Source organism: Phascolarctos cinereus, unplaced genomic scaffold (assembly GCF_003287225.1).
Source record: "Phascolarctos cinereus isolate Bilbo 61053 unplaced genomic scaffold, phaCin_HiC Scaffold_726;HRSCAF=1367, whole genome shotgun sequence".
Classification (NCBI taxonomy): domain Eukaryota; kingdom Metazoa; phylum Chordata; class Mammalia; order Diprotodontia; family Phascolarctidae; genus Phascolarctos; species Phascolarctos cinereus.
This window is the reverse complement of record NW_027556098.1, coordinates 366,261,480-366,281,285: the sequence shown is the minus strand read 5'-3', so window position 1 is coordinate 366,281,285 and position 19,806 is coordinate 366,261,480. Positions and strand designations below refer to the sequence as shown.

Here is a 19,806-nt window from a genome sequence, read left to right as displayed (position 1 = left end):
CCAGTTCCTTTTGTCTTCTCCAGAGAGAGCCTGTGCATCTGCTGATGTTTTTACAGGGATCTCTCTTTGCTCATTTGGCAGTGATAGTGGAACAATTCACCAGATTTGAACTCTTACCATCTCTGAACTTAAGGTACTCTACGAAGTAGCACTTAAGATGAAGTTACAAAGAATGGCTATACCTGATCAAGAATACATACAAGAAATCCACATTGGAGATAACAAAATTTTAACTCAGTAATTTGTTCTCAGTGTAGCTCAAAATTGGAGGAGAAAATCAGAAAGAACAAAAATTACAAATGGTGTTTTTACCATTTGTGATGGTGGAAGGTCCATATCCCTTACTTTCTCAGCTCTATAAAAATTTTATGAAAAGAATCTATGCATGCATTAAAGACCTCAACAAAAATAAGATAAAGGAATCTGCAGACTTTAGCAGGTGATTTTCAGCAGTGAACCACATCTTTACAATTGGAAGACTATTTAGTGGATGAAGTTTAAGGTCTTCCTGTGATTACTGTTTCAGTTGTGACTCGGTTTAACAAACATTAAATGTCTGCTGTTTCCCAAGGCAGTCTGGATAAAAAGACAAAAGCAAAACCATTCCTGCCTTCAAAGAACTTACATTCTACCTGTTGTGGGGGAGGCTGGTGGGGTTTATGACATGTACAGAAGTAAGTACAGAGTATATGCTGGGGGTGGCAGGGAGAGATTATCACATGCAAATAAATGGAGGAATCAAGAAGAATGTTGTGTAGGTGGTACCTGTGCTATCTTTGGGAAAAAGTCACAAATCCTGTGAAGTAGAGGTGACAAGGGGGTACATTCCAGGCATGGGAGTATGGGGGTCACTTTGGAGAAGAAGTGAAGGAGAGTAAGGTGAAGTAAAACTAGAAAAGTAAATGAGGACCATATTTGGTCATTTAAATGCCAGGCTGAGTTTTTTGCATTCTGTCTTCCGGAATATTTTTTACATAGTACATTGTCGAGGCCAGATTTATGACTTTCCCCAATATTGTGGAAAATGTCCTGCAAAGGTCTGAAAGAAATAAGGAATTCTTATGGATATCCATTTTCTCCAAATGTTCCTGTTTAGAGATGACATTTTAACTGCATCAGATCCCAGAACACCAAGAAATCTCCTTGTTGAAATCCATAGTGATACAAAGAGATAGGACTAATTGTGTACATTGGAAAGGAAAATCTGTGGAAAAACAGGTATTATGGAGATTTTATGAGGCTGAACGTGATGTTCTACCAGTTTGTTGTTGTCAATTTTTTTTTTTTGAGGCAGTCAGGGTTAAGTGACTTGTCTAGGGTCACATAGCTAGTAAGTATCATGTGGCTGAGGCCAGATTTATACTCAGGTCCTCCTAACTCCAGGACCAGTGCTCTATTCACTGCGCCACCTAGCTGTCCCGTTGTTGTTAAATCTTAATTAAGTACTGTAGATGGGTATTGAGTTATGCTGATAATTTGTTAGACTGAGGAGATTGGGCAGAATTTTAGAAATCGTGCAGTGCTTGCTTTCAGTGATTGCAGACTGCAAAAGCCTATCTTTAATCTAAGTGATAATGAAAGAGCCTTTCAACCACTGAGTGTAGCTAGTTCAGAAGACATCAGATTACAAACATCTTGAGGGACAACAGAAAAGATGCATGATAGGTATAAGATTGTGAAGTATGTTACCAGTGACAAAGGATGTGGGACTGTCAGGTAGTGATAATGAGAACCAAACTAATGGACAGTTGGAGTGGTATATTGGTACCCTGCCATAGTGCCTGGTATATACTAGGTGCTTAATAAATATTTGTTGATTGATTGAACGAGAAGAATTATAATGGCTAGTTTAAAGCATCAAAGGAAATTAACTATTTTGTGTTATGGTTCCACCAGACATCCATACTGTCACTATGGACAATACCAGTAAGTCATTTAGTCAGTAGCACTAAGTATATACTTACTGTGTATAGAGGCTCTATATTATCCTGATAAGAAAAGAGAAATAAGGACCGTGCTTTTAAAGTTAATTTGATCTCTGCCTTAGAGCTAATTGTAATTGTAGGGGAGGATAAACATACTCAACTTAGTACCCATAACCAGGGATGCACAAAGTCCTTAACCAATCACCTTATTAGATGGTTTTATAATTCTGTGATTCAAAGAATAAACTTCTCTCCTTGATGAAAAGTCTCTTGATAGCAGCTTGAAAGATTGTAATTGCAGATCATTGTATTTTGGGAGAGTAATTCCATACCTTTAGTGCTGAGTTCTTCCTATTCCATCTGTGGAGTTATGCATAGACTCTGCTCTGGACCCCTAGAATACTCTGTCTTCTCCCTGTATCTCTCTACATAGTGGAGTAAGTTTGAGCCTTGACTGCCATTCTCCCTCCCCCCCCCCCACTTTCTGGTCCTTTAAGGCCCTGACATATTGATGCCACATCTAGCAAATTGAGTTTCTGAACTACCTGTGAGGTTATTGGATATTTTCATGTGGCTTTGGTTTAAATATTGTCTAATCAGATTAGAGGCCACATTGTAGGAAAGATATTGACAAAATGAAGTATATTAAGAGGCAGATGGCTACCACCTAGGTGGGAGATGAGGGGAGAGGGTGGTGGAGGGCAGAGACCAGAGGTCAGGCTATAAAAGGATCAGTTGTAAGAATTGCAATTCAGTTTTCCCCTTTCTCAATTCCACATCTGTCTGCCCCTTCTACTATGCTCTCTAGAATGTCTACTCCATAATTCACAAACTTTCTTTCATATTAAAATATTTCCTTTCTTTTTCCATCTTCCAGTATTCACTGAGATCCAATTCCTTCCATGTGATATTGCATTCCTGGCCACCCTTTTCCAGTAGTGGTTGTACTTCCACTTATGTTCCCTTACCTCACTGATTATGGTGCTCCCCCATTGCCACTTCTAATCTCTTACTGTACCGACAACACTCAGCATTCCTTTCCTCTTTTTAGATTTAAGATATCCGGATTCATCATTCAGCTCAAATCCTGGAAGCTGTTATCTGTTGACAGTCCTCTGTTTTCTCCTTCCTTTCTGAATGAAGGAGTTAATTACCTGGCTCCTAGTCTTTCTTTCCACCCCAAATCCCTGCCTTATAATAGGGAATTTCAAAATACGTTGATGCTCCAATAACTACATTAGCAAGCACTTAATAAATTGAATTTCTTTAATCTGCTCAGATCTCATGACCTACATCCCCACTTCACCTCAGCTGCACACAAAGGTCATACCTTTGATCTTGCACCCACGTGTTCCACTTCTTTTGTCATTTCATCTTTCCCTGTGGCTTAACCCTGTTCTTTGTCCTTACTATCACCTTCATTCCTCACTTCTTTCCTAGGCATTCATCCTGTGCTGGCTACACTCTCCTTTTTTCAGTGTCTCAATCCCTGGTGAATCATTTCCACTAGCTGTCATCTTGTATTTCTTCTCTGCTTCTTGGCTAACCCTCTGGAGAAAGCCATTTGCACTTGGGGTCTCTGCTTCCTCTCCTCTCAATCCCTTCTAAATCCTTCATAGTCTGGCTCATGACTTTATCTTTCAACAGAAACTGCCCTCTCCCTTTCCAGAGTTACCAGTGGTATCTTAATTGCCAGATAGCATATCCTTTTCTCAATCCTTATCCTTCTTAACCTCTCTTTGGCTTTTGTTACTGTTAGTCACCCTCTCCTCCTGGAAGTGCTTTTCTAGGTTTTTGTGACCCTGCTCTCTCTTGGTTCCGTAGTCGCCTGTCTTGTTTTTTTGGATCTTCATATATGTTAAGCCTACCAACCAGGGGTGTTCCCGAAAGCACTGTCTGGGACACTCATCTTTCTTCTCCTCTGTACTTCTCATTTGGTGATTTCATCAAGTTCCACGGCTTCAAGTATCATATCTATGCAGATAATTCTTAGATATAATAAATATAGATACATATATCTATCCCTAATCTGTCCTGAGCTTCAGACATCTCAGACTTGATGTTAGGTAGGCATCTCAAACTGAAGACAGGAAATGATAATAGACTAGGTCAGTAATTCTCAAAGTATGGTCTGGGGACCCCTGGAACTCCTTGAGATGCTTTCAGGAAGCCCTTGAGGGCAAAATTACTTTCATAATACTAAGATGGTCTAATTTCTAATACAGCAAGTATTGATAGGTATAACTCATATAAATAGAAGCTCTTTGGGGAAGTCCTCAATAATTTTTTGAGAATGTCAGGGTGTCCTGAGTCCAAAAAGTTTGAGAACCTCTAAGCTAGAGAAAGGAATTTCTTACATATATCTGTTTCTTTGCCCTCCCTTTAGTTCTTTCCCTTCTTCCCAATCTCCCTTTTTTCCCACCCACCTTGAATATCTCTTTACCCTCCCTTCCCCCATCCTTTTCTCCATTAACTGATTATTATGTGGAATATTTTTAAAAGAATATTGTATTTATCTAATAAAGTCATGTTCCTTATTCTGATTTTTAAATATAAACTAGATATCTTTCGTTTGTTCTTAGAGAGGCAAAATGTCACTAAATTAATGTGTTTTACCTAAGTTTGTGAATGAAGATGGTAGAGTTTTCTTTTTTTTTTCCTGCAGGCCAGTGAACTTTGATAGAAAATAAGATTCACTATCTCAGTATCTGCACGTATAACTGCAAACCATAATTATGTATCAGGTCAAGGTGATTCAATAGAGTGATTATGATTGGCTTCACTGGCCCCTTTATTACCTGTAAGATAAATTAGAAACTCCTTAGCTTGATTGTTCGGCCACATTGGCCATCTTGCTATTCACAACATCCCCAATCCATCTCTTGCCTTCCTGCATATTCCTCCTCATTGCTGAAATGTATGCCCTCTGTATTCCCAATCAGCTGATACACTTTAGGCACTTAATGAGGTACTTTTTAAGAAAAGAATGCTACATAGGCTTCCTTTTATGCTCAGCTCATGTGCCTCTTCTGATAAGGGAACCCTTTTCTCATCTCCTAGTTGTTAGTACTCTACTTATGTATATATGTGGCTATTGACATACTATATCTCTTCTCCTAACCCCTCAGTAGAATAGAAATACCCTGAGGCCAATAACTCTATCTTCATTTTTGTTCTTTTTATTTTTTTTAATATTCGCAGTCCCCAATAATAGTGAGAGTTCATATTTATATAGTGCATTAAGATTAACAAAGAACTTTATGCCATTTCATTGGATTCTTATAACAACAAAAACCCCAAGAATGTATACTCCATATTGCCATGTCTCATACTTAACAAATGTGTAATAAATTGTTGGATTGGATTAACTGATTTACTTACATGTGTTGGCATTGTTGAGGAAAGGGGAAATGTCTAATGTAATGATCAGAGCCACAATTTTCTAATAATGTTTCATAAAAGGATATTAATTATTGGCAAAAGGTGATTGTTGTTTATAGAGAAAGTGGGATATTCCTGATAAGAAGTCATCTCCTTATGTGATGACTTGGAAAAATATACTGAATCCTCAGCCTCGATGGAGGGCACTATCTAGAATTCTTTGGAAGTAAAGAAATCTGTCATTATGATACCAGCAATCTAAGAAATAGGGGGAAGTACATTCAGAGATCTCTTCATTCTTTGATTCAACACACATTTATTGAACCACCTGCTCTGTATAAGGCTGTATAGTAGCTGCTGAGGTAGTTACAAAGATGAATAATAAGATCACTACTTTTAAGGAGTTAACAGTCTAATTTACACATGACTACTACACAAAATATATATGCGTAAGTACACAGTGCTAGAGTGTAGAGAAGGGAGAAGTTCCTTCCAACTACAAAGGTCTGGAAAAGTTTGTGGAAAAGATGTCTGTCATTTGAGCTGGTCCTTGAAGCATTAAATCACCTTCCAATAGGATTTCAGTTGGTAAAGATTAGCAAGAGGGGACAGGAAGGAAGAACAGTCCAAGAGCAAGGAACAGTATAAATGCTTTGTAAACATTTAGTGTTCTCTGTTTACGTAAAATATTATTAGTATATATTCAGGGATATATAGACCAGTTTGGAATAATATGTGAGGAATTCTGTGGATATGGAACATAGGCTATGTGAAGGAGAATAGTATTAGAAGTCTGGAAAAATAGGTTGGAATCAAATTATGGATAGCTTTGAATGCAAGGCTAAAAATTTTGATTTCTCATATTTCTCTTTTATTTCCCTCTCCCCCCCAGTTGTTTATGAATTATATTAATAAAATGGAGTAGACTAGCCTAAATTGAGAAATTAGGCTGAATTAGAGAAAATTAAGGTATATTTAGATTGTCATAACACCTTATTTTCATCAAAGTCTTACACAAAATCATAAAGCAAAGCAGAATTTTGTCTTTATACCTAGCCCTCCTACCTCTGATTTTTTTTCTCTTCCCCTGCACCCAATATCCTGGCTATGGAAAATATCCCACCCTACTCTCACCTTCTCTCCTTTCCTTGTTCCTCTATAATGAGGATACTTCTCATTCTTTATACTGATGTAAGTTGGTCTGCTTATATGGTGACAGAGGGATTTAATCACTCTGAGATTCAACAATTCAATAAATGCTCATTAAGTAGCTACCATATGCACAGTAATACAGGAAATCCAGCTAAAACTTAAAGCTTTCATTAGCCCAAATTATTTTTATTGGATAGAAAATATGAGAAAACTTTTTTTGATCAGTCATTAGAAGTACGTAGAATCACACCTAATCTGTGGCTGTAGGAGATAACTTGGTATAGTAAATAAATGATTGGGTTAAAATCTTACAACTTGGGTTTTAGTTCCAGCTTCAACACTTAACTCTGATTTATAGCAAATTCTTCAGCTTCTTTGGAGCAGTCTCTTTTGTTAATGAAACTAGACATACTTGTGCTATCTTCCTCATGGAGTTATGGTAAAAATCAAAGGAGAAATAACATATAAAACACTTGGTAAACCATTAAGCACTACAGGAAGTTCTACTGCTAGTGTTTATTTTTATACCAAGGTTAGTCAAACCTTGGTTATGCTAGGTGACATGGCACCCTATATTTTCCTCATCATTTTATCCTGTTACAGAGGTGTTTCTGTTTTGGAATTGTAAAACTTCAGTTCTAAAAGATTAATGGTTTTGTTGATATATGTATTCCCTGTTCCAATGCAAATTATAGGCCCTCCTTGTCTTAGCAGATGGCATTTTATGAATTGCTCTGACTTCCACTGTTGACTAATATTGTGGTGATCACCCTCTCCAAACATAGCAAGGCTGGTACTCAGACAGTAGGTGTATCACCAGTCCTTTAAGGGCATTCTTTCTCATTCATTGATAGGAACTGCCAGAGGTGGTAGGCTGCTAGTGTAACCCTAAAGAATCCTGGTTGCTTCTATGCCACAGAGGGGCCCTGGAAGAGGATCTTAGTGGAAAGGCAGAATTTGTGAATATGACCCACTATACCAAGTAGGCTTAGCTTTCTTTATCTTTGGACCTTCTTTTAGAAGAGCTTTCCAAATTCTTGTCCATGTATCTAATCTGAGCCTTAGCATAGAATTAGAAACAAGAGACCTATATCAACATGCTGCTTTTCTTTTTCCTCTTTATTTTTCTTTCTTTGGTGACTGGAAAATCTACCTGGCACCTGTATTTGGAAGCTGGATAACTTGTACTACCCTAATTTATATTTCACCTACTCTGTTACCTTTGTTAAAGAGCTGCCACAAAGCTTCATAAAATAAAATCACCTCTTAATAATACTGTTGTTATTCCATTTTTTCAGTCATGTTCAACTCTTTATGACCCCATTTGGGGTTTTCTTGTCAGAGGTACTGAAGTGGTTTGTCTTTTCCTTCTACAGCTCATTTTACAGACAAGGAAACTGAGACAAGCAGGTTAAATGACTTGTCCAGAGTCACACAGCTAATAAGAATAAGACTGAATTTGAACTCAAGAAGATGAGTCCTCCAGGCCTAGCACTCTTTCCACTGCGCCACATAATTGCCCTCTTAAATAACACTAATGCCCCTTTGTATTTGTTAGCATAATACTAATGCCCAGTTATGTTTGTCAGTATGAAGACACTAAAATAAGTTATCTCACTTTCCTTTTGATCTGGTTCTTAAAGAGGGCAAGATTTAAAATTAAAAGATCTAAGTTTGACTTTCAGCGTTGTCACTTATAAGGCCTCTTTGTGGCCTTAGGCAAGTTACTTAATCCCACTGGTCCTGAGTTTCTTCATCTATAAAATGAAGTAGTTGACCTGTGTTACCCCTAGGGTTCTTTATAGTTCTGAAATCCTTTGATTTTAAAGTAGTTGCACCCCCACAGCACCTTTGTATGTAGTAGGTTTTCAGTGGTAAGTGCATTTGATCCAAACAACACTTTACATAAAATAGCTTAATTAACGTTTACTACATTGAATCAAATTCAACAGAACAAATGCTGCCCCAACTGGTAGAAAACCCAACTTTTCTGATATGACTTTCTGTAGTGCAACCAGAATGTGACTGGTTGAAGTCCAGGGGAAAACACACATGCACATTCACATATGCGCACACATACACATACACATGCATATGCATGAACATGTGAGCAGTACTCAAGATAATGATATGTAAAATGCATAAAAAGCATCTGCCTTTAATATCAGCATATACCACAACCTATTTGCAGGTTAGTAGATAGGATGTGGGTGATAGCATAAGCCACAAGATGTTAAGATAGCCCTCAGTGAACTGTAGCAACATACAACGTTATAAAGGCTAAATTAGGCTCCAGTGAATAGTTAAGTTCTTTCTTATCAGTGGTAGAAAGAATGTAGTGGTAAATGTACCACTTACCAGTGATAGAAGGAGAACTTAGTGAAATCCTTTAAAATTGTATTAACTTTGTTTCAGGTTATAAGCTGCTAATAATTTGTTTTGTTCTTGCATTTTAGGCCTCAACTCCATATAGCATAGATTCAGATTCTTTGGGAATGGAGTGTATTATTTCGGGAAGTGCCTCTCCAACTCTGGCAATCAACACTGTGACTAACAAAGTAACTTCTTTTTTTTTTTAATGTCAAGATATTATTGTATAATTAATTTCACTTCCCTTTATCATACTTTTTAAATGTTCTATATGACTGAATTTGAAAATAGCACAAACTTGTATCTCTTAAACCTGACACTGCAGTAGGGATATTGGGAATTGTTTGGTTTGTGGACTGGTTCATAGAAGAACTGCTCTGATGAGTTAGAAAGTGACCTTGGGTTCTTGAAAGTTTTGCCAGCAGAGTACCAACTTTGTTGTTTTTGCAAGGTAGAAATTCATAATTAAGTATGATCTCAGTGATTAATTGAATGTCTATGAACTGAGGACCAACCCAGCCAATAATGGAGAAATTTGTCACTAAGGTTGACCATAAATTGATGAATTTTCTGGCTACAGCAATTCTTGAAGACTCCTAATAAGTTATAAGAGAAATTGATGAATGAAGTACTTTGTATTAATGGAGGGGGTACCCTCACTGATGAAATAAAATTCTTGAATTATAGAAGTGGACTTCACAGAAAAGAATTCTCATAATTCATGTTAATATACAGTGATTTGTTGAGAATTTTGGTATTATCATCTGCTAATTGGTTTTTTTCCCTCAAGGGTTCCTTTTCGGGGGGGGGAGTGGGGGGAGGGATAGTCCCATAGCTAATGTTTTTTGGGGGGCTTATGGTTTACTTCCCTTTGGATGCTTTGGAGAAGAGTATTTAGTAAGGATAAAGGGAGGGAAGGGAGAAATCCCTGGCCGACTCTTAGAAATGGAGCTGGTCCCCATTTAACCCTTCTTCCTCTTTTCTCTTTCCTTTACTTTTAAGTTACTTGGAAGGCATAGCATACAGATTTCCATGATACTGATATTTGTATAATAAGGTTTTTACCCATATCTTTTTATGGCAAAAAAGAAAAACTAAGACAAATTGATCTACTTATTTCAAGTAATATTTTGTGTAACAAAAATATTAAAGGTCTGGTGTGAAAAGAGTGCTGGATTTGGAATTTAGAGGACCTTGGTCGAGTTCTAGCTCCACAACTTACTAGCTTGTTGGCATATCATTTGTCCACAAGCCTCAGTTTCTAACCTCCTAAATGTGGATAACAATATCTGTTCACCTCATAGGATTGTTATGAACAAAGTGATTTGTGAATGAACTTTAACATAATATGTAAATAGCTATTATTACTACTTTAAGGCAGCATCTTAGAATGGCTTCTGATCTCTTCCCACATATATGTGTACCCACATAACACGTATATCTCTATATAGCCACATGGTGATGATGCTTGGTGTTCACTAGTGGCTACCCAGTGGCCTATTCTACTTTCATTGTGGTGGAAGGCCAGAAGTTTCAGTAGAATACTCTTAGATGAACTCTAAAATTCAGGTGTCCATGTGTCCTGTGTACAGGATCACTTCGCCTGGACTCAAAGCTCTAATTTAAAATCCAGAACAGATTCATGGGTGCTGCCTTTTGCTTTGCCTGGCATCTGAGTTACACATGCCTAGAGTAGAGGAGCTCTCTTTAGCCAGCTTACTGGCTTGTATTCTCTGTTGGCATTTCAGTTGCTATGGTCACAAATTGAATATGGGCACTGCTGTGGCAGGAGGGAAAATGGGTAAGTTCTTAATTCATTCAGTCAGTTAATTAGCAAGCAATTGTTATGCATTTGCTATGTTCCAGGAACTCTGCTAGGCACTGGAGATACAAAGACCAAGAGAAACAGTCCTTGTACTCAAGGAGCGCTAATGGGGATGTGAAAATGGCTAGGCATATATTGAACACGTGCAAAACAGGTACAGAGTAACTTGGGGGAGGAAGACTTCGTGCAGAAGGTGGCATTTGAGGTGATTTAATGTTTCTTATAATGAGATTGAGAATAGGACAGGCATTGGCAGTAGGCCATCACTTAGGAAACTCAGAGAATTCATATCGAAGAGAACCCTTGTGAATGTAACAAATATGGGGAAGCCAGTTTTTTAGTACGGTTCAGTTTTTGCCAGACATCAGAGATTTCACATTTGAGTCAGTGTGTATATGTGTGTGTTTAGAACATCTGTGATTTTTGTGAGAGAAAAGTGGTGGTGTCTGTATACACTGGCTGCTGCTCTCAGTAGCAGTAAAGTTGTGCAAGTTTATGTGAAGTGTGTACTAGTTTGAAGGCTCAGAGAATTAGCTATCAACCTCTAGTAGTAAATTCATTCAAACAAGGCTCACATACATATATACTTACATTTATAGTTTCATACCAGTGGTAAGGTGCTATATGTAGAAATGATGAAGATAATATCAGCTTAGGTTTGCATAACACTTTACTGTTTATAGAGAATTTTACATTGTTTTATTTGTTCCTCGCAACAACCCTATAAATTAGGTAGTACAGTGAATATCTACATTTTACAGATGTAATAATAGCGGGGCCCAGAGAAATACAGTGACTTGCCCAAAGTCACATAGCTGGTAAGTGGTAGGGCCAGTATTTGAGCCCATCTTTGCTCACCCCAAATCTAGCTTTCCCTCCTATTAATGGCAATCAGACCTAAATTTTGCCCTGAACTAATGTCATAGTAGGGAGTCACATTCTTGACTAAAGACTATTAAAAAAAAAAAAGAAATGGCTGTATTGTTCATATCTAAACCACTATTGCAGTATATAAATCATAAGGATAGCACAGCAACAAAATAATTTTAATTACTATGATGTTGTACAATATCAGGGCCTTATCTGTAAACTTCCTAACTCCTCTACTTGAATTATATCTAGTCAAAATATTAGTGAAACCATCAGGGTAATAAAATTAAAAAGTTTTCTTTGGGGAGATTTAAACAGCTATCTTTGAAGAGACTTTTGGAAAGTCTTTGGATCACTTTTTGGCCTTGTGAGAATGTAAGTTAGACATAAGTTTTGCTATTGTTTTCTTTAAATTTCCCTGTGATAGTAAGCAAAGATATTAGAGACCAAATTGTTGATTTCTCTGCTGGTCTTGAAAGCAGTCACATAACTACTACTTTAGTTTGTACCTCAATAAACTAAACCCTTACTGACAGCTGAACTTATTTTAATATTGTAAAAATATCAAGCCTCATAACTGATTTGTGTGTTGACAAAGCACAAAACTGCCAAATTTGATTCAGAATCCACAAAATAAAATTATATTCCATTTTTTTTAGTGGCTTGCAAACTGAAAATCTTATTTAGAAAGGACCTCAAAGGTCATCTAGTTAAATACCTATCTAAGTAGTAATCCCCTTTAATAACATCTCCCAAAGAGTTAATTTTTTTCTATGCCCTTTTTTGGTTTGAGCTGTTTTTACATTTGTGCCTTTGCTGTTTGTTATTCAGTAATTCTACTCTACTCTTACTGTCTACCTAGTGACATCCTAAAATGGTTTTTTTCTTAAGCTCCTAACTGTATGTCTACCTCTCAGACTTAAATGATGCCTTCTAATTCACTGTTTTGTCTCCTCAAAATATCTCAGCTTTGTCATTCCTCTTCTTTTCTTCTGTCAGAGGAAAAGTTATCTCTACTCCTTCCTAAGGCTACTGATGCTCTTGATACTATTCTACTTTACCTCCTTTGGAACCTTTTTTCAGCAGTCATCCTTTTTTTATGCGTCTTTGGTCTTTTCTTTTCTCCTGACAAATTTCCTGCAGATATTCTCAACTTTCTCAAATCCATAAAAAGATTTATGCTGTTCCACATTATTTGACTACCATTCCATCTTTCACTTCCTTTTGTATGTCAAAATATTTTTAAAAAGTTGCCTACCCATTACATGAAGTGGAAGTACTTCCCCTCCACTGACTTTTCCCTTAACCTTTGGTAAGCCAGCTTTTGTTATACTGAGAATGCTGTCTTTTTGTCTGTCTTTTCTCTGTCTATCTCATTAAAGACCACCTTTATATAAAGCAGGACTTCTAGCTCTATATATTGAATTCTAGTCTCTTCTGTTGGGCATTTCAAACTTGATGCCCAAAGGCAATTTAAACTCAAATGTAAAATAGAATTCATTAAATATTTCCCCTAAAATTAACATCTATTCTAAACTTCCCTGTTTCAGTTGAAGGGTACCATAATCTTCATTCAACCGGATTTGCAGCTAGGGACTATTCTCAAAATCCTCTCTCTGCCTCACCCCATATATCCTGTCATTTGCCAAGTCATGATATTTCTGCAGTATCTCATCCACTTCCTTTCTGTTCACATGGTCATCTTCTTGTTTTGGGCTCTCATCACTTCTCATATGGACTTTTGCAGTTACATTCTAATTTGTCTTTTTGCCTCCTCAGTCTACTTTCCACATAGGCGTTAAAATGATTTTTTGTAAAGCATAGCTCTGACAGTTTTACCACCCTAGTCAATAAACTCCAATGTCTTCCAATAAACTCTAATGTCAAATACAAACCACTCTGTTTGGAATTTAAATTCCTTCGCAGCCTAGACCCAGCTTACCCTTTCAGTCTTAGTATGCATTCTTCTCTTTACCATATACTATGATTCAATCAAACTGGTCTTGCTGTTCCTCTTTGGGATGCACCAGTATATCTCCACAAATGGAATGAGAAACAGTGATGGTACTCTGTAATATTTTGCAGATTATCTTGTGAATATGTTCTGTCCGCCCTCAAACCCACTCTCAAGGATATATCATCCTTGAAGGCAGGAATGAGCCTTCTGTTTATTTTGTGTCATGCATGGCATTGTGACTAGTACAGTGTTCTGTGTACCATAGATATTGGAAAAGAGAGTATGAATAAGTAGGGGATACCAACAGATAATAGAAAAATTTGGTGAGAGAGTTGAGTGGCTAGCAAAATTGAGATAACATATTTGTAATGTATTGATTGCATGCTGTGTCATAGCATTTTAGTTATTCAGAAAAACTCTGGATCATAAAATTTGTCCCAATGCTTACAAGAAGTGTTTAGCTGTCATTTAAAATTTTTTAAATTGGAACTTAACAATCATCAACAAACAGAAACATTTCTACATAGAAAAGAACAAAAACAAATCTGAAAGTAACCGTCTATTAGTTTATTTTTAAAAATATTTTTTAAATTTAACAGTATAGTAACAAATTCCTGTTTGTGTTCCATTTTGAGCTTCTTTTAGTTTTCTTCTTTTTCCCATGTTTTATTGATGTACTTTTTGGGTTTTTTTGCATTTCTGTCATTGCCAGTTAACCTATTTTTCTGCCCCGTTTGAGGTTCTCTCTTGTAATAAAGAAGTATAGTCACAGAGAACAAATCCAAGCATTGGTTGTGTCTGAAAACATATTTCATTCTGTACTTCAGGCTTATTTCTGGTCTGCACAGAATCCAGACCAGCTACCTTTCAAAAGTTTTCTTTACTCACTTCCTAATTCTTTCTTGTAGTTTTCTTCCTTGCGTATTTTTTAGGCACCAGCACTAGAAGCTTTCTAGCATTTAAAAGGGCTCCCAGCTTCAGTGGAATCTGAGGTAATAGGACTTCAACCTTTAGGCAAGTATATATAAGACCTAGGTGCCCCATGCAAAGTATTTCTTGTAGAGCATTTTGTTAGGATTGGGATATGATATCATTGCAATCAGGTAGATGGCCTCCATCCTTTTTTTTAAAGAAATCATTTCATAGTCTTCTTGCCATCATCTCCTTCATGATGCAGTGTGCATTGGCAGTCCTGTGAACTTAGATCTGCCAGCATAAAGTACTTGTTTTGAACTGTTCATGATTTTCATAAAAACTAGTGTTTTCCTACATCAAAATTTTCATATTATTAGTGACTCTTTGGTTTTCACATTTTCTCTCCAAAGTCTATACTAAGTATGGGGAAGGGATCTTATTTAGTAAGAAGAGCAGTGGGGTTTTCCTACCTCTAACCTTCTGTGCCCTCCAGTCCTGGAGTCACTGTTACTTTTTTGGTTTTTGACAGTGAATAATATGACTGAATTTTATAGTCCTTTGTAAAAGTTTTATTGATGCCTTTTAAAAAACATTAAAGTCATTTCCAGATGTTCTTTCTCTCACTTCAACTCCCCAGTAACAAAAAACAAAACAGGTTAATGACTGCATCTGATAGTTTAACTAAGTCTTTACCTGTGAACCCTTACCTTTCCATAATGACAGGAGGATACATTTCCTCACCTCTTCTGGGGCCAAGCTCATTCATCATAGTGTTCTTGTTTATAATAATTACATATATGTGTGTGTGTGTGTGTGTGTGTGTGTGTGTGTGTGTGTTTATATAATAATGTGGCATTATATATGTTATATATAATAATAATTAATATGTGTATTAATAATCTTAGAGATTGAGAACTGGAAAAGGATCTTAGAAGGCAACAAGTTCAACCCCTTCATTTTATAGATGAGGAAACTGAGACCCAAGGAGGTTAAATGATTTACCTGATATCAGATAATTAATATTCTAACCATGGTTGTAAAATGTATCTCTTTGTGTTCTCCTTATTACCTAGTTACAGATGATAAGCATCAGAGGCAGGATTTGAATCTAGGTTGTCTGACTCTAGATCTCTGCTATGCTTCCTTCGTGTTTTTCTCTTTCTGACCATATTTATATAAATTCCTCATATTTGTCATTTGTTGGAGAGTAGAATCTATTCTGTTTTATTTGGATGTCTCAATTTGTTGAGCTTTTCTCCCATCAGGAGCACCTACTTTGTTTCCAATTTTTTGCTACCAAAAAATGATGCAATAAATATATTGATTTTTATAGAACATTTCTTTCTTTAACCTTGATGGGGAACATATACCCAGTGGTGTGATCTCTGGGTCAAAGGGTATCAACAGTATTTCCTCACGTAATTCCAAATTGTTTTCCAGAATAGTTGGAATAATTCTTAGTTCCATCACTAGTGTATTAGTGTGCTTTATCCCCTTAACCTTACCAATAATGATTCTTTCTGGGTTTTTTTTTATCATCTTTATCAGTTTTCTAGGTGTGAAATAAAGCCTGAGTTTTTAAAATTCTCATTTGTTTTATTATTGGTGATTAGAACAGTCTTTCATATATGATTGCTAATAGTTGGTGATTCTCTTTTTGAGAACAATTTTGGAGAATACTGTTACGTCTTAAATATTTTTGTTAATTACCTATATATCTTGGATAAGAATGTGGTTTTGCTAGAAGATAAATAGTGATAATTTTCCCCCAGTTGCTCATTTACTTTATCCTAGATGTATTGGTTTTGGTAATGCAAAAATTTTAAGTAGTCAAGATTGTTTATTTTCTCTTTTGTGGTCTCTATGCCTTATTTGGTTAAGATTTTTTCCTCTTAACCATGGTTGTAAAATGTATTTCTTTATATACTCCTCATTTTTAAAAAAAGGGTTTTTTTTATGTTTAGGTCGTGTATGATCCATTTGGAAATTTTTGTCATATATGGTGTAAAATGTGGTTAAAAACTGTTTTCCTCTAAACTCCTTTCTAGTTCTTTTCAAATAGAGGGTCCTTTCCCAAGTAGTATATGTTGTTGAATTTACTGAACACTGGATTATGGAATTTGATTTCTTATTATTGCTTATTGCTTCAGTTCATTGATCTACTTTTCTGTTTTTTTTTTAACCCATTTCATATAATTTTGGAGTAAATCATGGAATCATTGGAGTTGAAAGGAGATTTACAGGTCATGTAGTTTAACTTCTCACCTTGCCATCCTCTATTTGAATAATACCAGTAATAGGGAACTTGTTCTTTTATAGGATGGTGCATTCCATTTCAAGATAGCTCTGTTTGTTAGAATTTGTAAGCTGACATTTGTTTTGCCATAATGTCTACTCCTTTGTCTTAATTCTATCTTTAGCCACTCAGAATAAATTTAGTTAATTTGCAGAAGACATTCTTTCAGATGTTTGACTATAGTGATCAGATCTCTCCTGTAAGTAGTCTCTTTTCTATACCTAAATATGTCTTTTTACCACCAGCCAGTCCTCACTGGCATTGTTCTAAGTCCTATTGCTATTTTCTAGTTTGTCACTGATTCTGTTTCTGGTTTTTGTTGTTGTTTTTAGGAAGTTGGAATTAAATGACTTACCTAGGGTTACACAGTTAATAAATGTATGAGTTTAAATTGGAACTCAGATCCTCCTGACTCCAGGGCTGGTGCTCTATCCACTGTCCCACCTACCTGCCCCATGACTCAGTTTTTCAATGTGATCTGACCAGTGCTAACAGAAGTTATCAAATGACCAGCAGTTCTATTCAATACACTATGTATCTCCATCTTACTATCCTCATACCAAGGATACTTGTGTATCATCTTCACATATCTTTGGGTTACATTAACTAACTTTTTGGGCATCATCTTCATACTGCTGAATCTCTTGAGTAGTTAATTAAAACTTCTAAGCTTTTTTCATTAGAACTGATGTTAAAATAGGTCTGTCACATAGTGGGCTCATGTAGGTGATATCTTGAACCAAATAGAGAACTTTTCATTTATCCCTAATAAGTTTTATCTTGTTAGTTTTAGCTTATCGATAAGTTCCAGTCTGTTGAGATATTTTTTAGTTCACCTCATCTTGCAGAACCTTCCACAACAGAGATGGGCAGCTCTCCTGTTCCAGAAACTCTGGGGTCAGGTGTGGTTTTTGCCTGGCAGACCAGCTATCCTAACCTGCTTAAAGAGACTTGGTGTGTAAACCAGAATGCCAGTGTATTAATGGGGAATGAAGATTATGTTTTCCCAGCAGATTGCACTTGTGTTCCCAGAGTTAGGTATCTTGTTCCTCTGAAATGCCAGCAGGAATACCAGTAGGTGCGCAGTGAATTTTGACCAGCTCGTGTAATAAATCTTGTAACTTAGTCAGGACATTTTTGTCATTTTATTTGGGAAACGCTGGAAAACTTTTTAATGTCTATGAGAAGTTGATTGGCAAGTGTAAAATTATAGGTGGAAGACTCAGAAATGGGGAAAGGGCCTAATAGGAAAGCTTATTTGAAGTTTTTTCTTGGTGATATAGGGTTTGCCTTGCTTTGTTCGGCAATCTTGGAAAGTTATTGGGTTGTTTTTCAGTTGTGACCAACTCTTTGTGACCCCATTAGTGGTTTTCTTGGTAAAGGTACTGGAGTGATTTGCCATTTCCTTTTCCAGCTTGTTTTGCAGATGAGGAAACTGAGGCAAACAGGGTTAAGTTACTTGCCCAAGGTCACACAGCTAGTACAAGTATGGTGAGGTCAAATTTGAACTCAGGCCTTCCCGACTCCAGGAATGGTGTTCTGTCCACTTTGATAGTAGTATATGCAGTGCTGCAAGAGAGGGAGTTGATAAGACTCTTTCTTAGCTTGCATTGTCTAGTTTAACTTCAGTTGCTCCTCTAGTGCCTGTTGTTTACATCAGAGCCAAAACCTATTCTTTAGCAGAGTGAGCTGTAAATATACATTTGTTAAAAAAAAAAAATTCTTTGTAACCCAGACATAGTTTTGAAAGCTAACCTTATTAAATAATTGCATTGATTTTGGTAGTTGTGCATGTAGATACTCTGTCTTAGAGTACCTTGATAGAGTTGCCATATAAAGTAGTACATGCAGTTTTAGCTGATCTTTGTCCAAATATTTGTTTTTTGCATTCTAGGTAACATTATATAATCCTGATCAGGATGGCAGTGACAGTCCCCGCAGTAGCCTTAACAACAGTCTCTCGGACCAGAGTTTGGCATCTGTTAATTTGAACAGCGTTGGAAGTGTGCACAGCTATACACCAGTAAGCTTACTGAAATGCTCTTTATATTTTAATTCACAATTAGAGCTTAGAACTAAACTCAGTGGAACACGCGGACTAAATGTGAAGAGGGGCAGCTTTAAACATACAGAAATATAATTAGCAGGTTATAAATAGGCTTTGGGAAACTACTTCCGACCTAGATGGTGATTCCCAAATGCATACTTAGAAGGTTATTTGTAACTTGATTTTAAAAATGGTTGTGCTCAAGTGACTCAGAGCATGTTGCCCTCAGTGTAGATCATTCTCAAGTACTGGCTGAGCCCTCTTGTTCTTAGTTTCAGTTTCAGCAACTTTCAAAGTAATGGACCTTCTAATAATTCAGAATTGTAATTTTTAACCTAAATATTTTTCTATTGATTTTTGATACTCTATAATAACAAACTGCATCTAAACATCTGGCAGTTTGCATTTCTTAATTCAGACTCTTAAAAACAGGTAATTCTTTTATGAAAACTAGCTAGTATTCTTGGTTGTTTTGTGATAATCATTATTTTAAATTTTAAGAGTTCAAGGCACTGATCCCTTCCATTTTTCCTTTTATTTTCTTTGGTTTCTCTTTGAGTTTGTACCTAGTTACCTTGTTTTTACTCCCTCCTTTTTCTTGTTTTCTCCTTAGTAGTATTTCCTCCCATCTCCCAAAAGTTGAAAGGGAGGCAAATAAAGGTTCATTACGTTTTAAGGCATTGGTTGTCAAAAATTTTCCAAGTTGTCCAGTAGTGCAACAGTTTCCATTTTTGCTTAGCAAGAAGCAGTATTTTATAGTTTTCACCCTCCCTGTAGTGCAGTGCTGTGAATCCTGTAAGTCCTTCAGCAGTTTGATTTGAATGAAGCCATAAGTAATAGGTAGAAATCTGACACTGCAAATCCTATCTCATAAAAAATATTTCTTAATTTTAGCAAAGGTAGGGTAATAGCAGTGGAAAAAATAAGAGACAATGCCATTATTGAGTAGATGAAAGGACTTTGATATAGTTGGGTTCTGTAATTAATAGGACAGGACTCAGCCATGTTTAAAAAGCAGTAAATCACAGTTCTAATCCCTTTGGGCATCTGGGAGTGGGAGGCACTTGT

General features: G+C 36.5%; 1 protein-coding gene across 4 annotated transcripts in view; it reads left to right on the top strand.

Annotated features, from left to right (window-relative positions):
• Nucleotides 1-19,806, top strand: part of FOXJ3 (forkhead box J3) — a 167,277-nt gene that overhangs the window by 117,577 nt on the left and 29,894 nt on the right. For 3 of the 4 annotated variants that reach the window (XM_078145506.1, XM_020983434.2, XM_020983436.2), the window contains 2 exons: nt 8,915-9,016; nt 18,586-18,714. In XM_078145506.1, coding sequence (XP_078001632.1) covers nt 8,915-9,016; nt 18,586-18,714 — 231 coding nt within the window. The remainder of the gene's footprint in view (nt 1-8,914; nt 9,017-18,585; nt 18,715-19,806) is intronic. The other variant, XM_020983437.2, reaches the window with a different exon arrangement.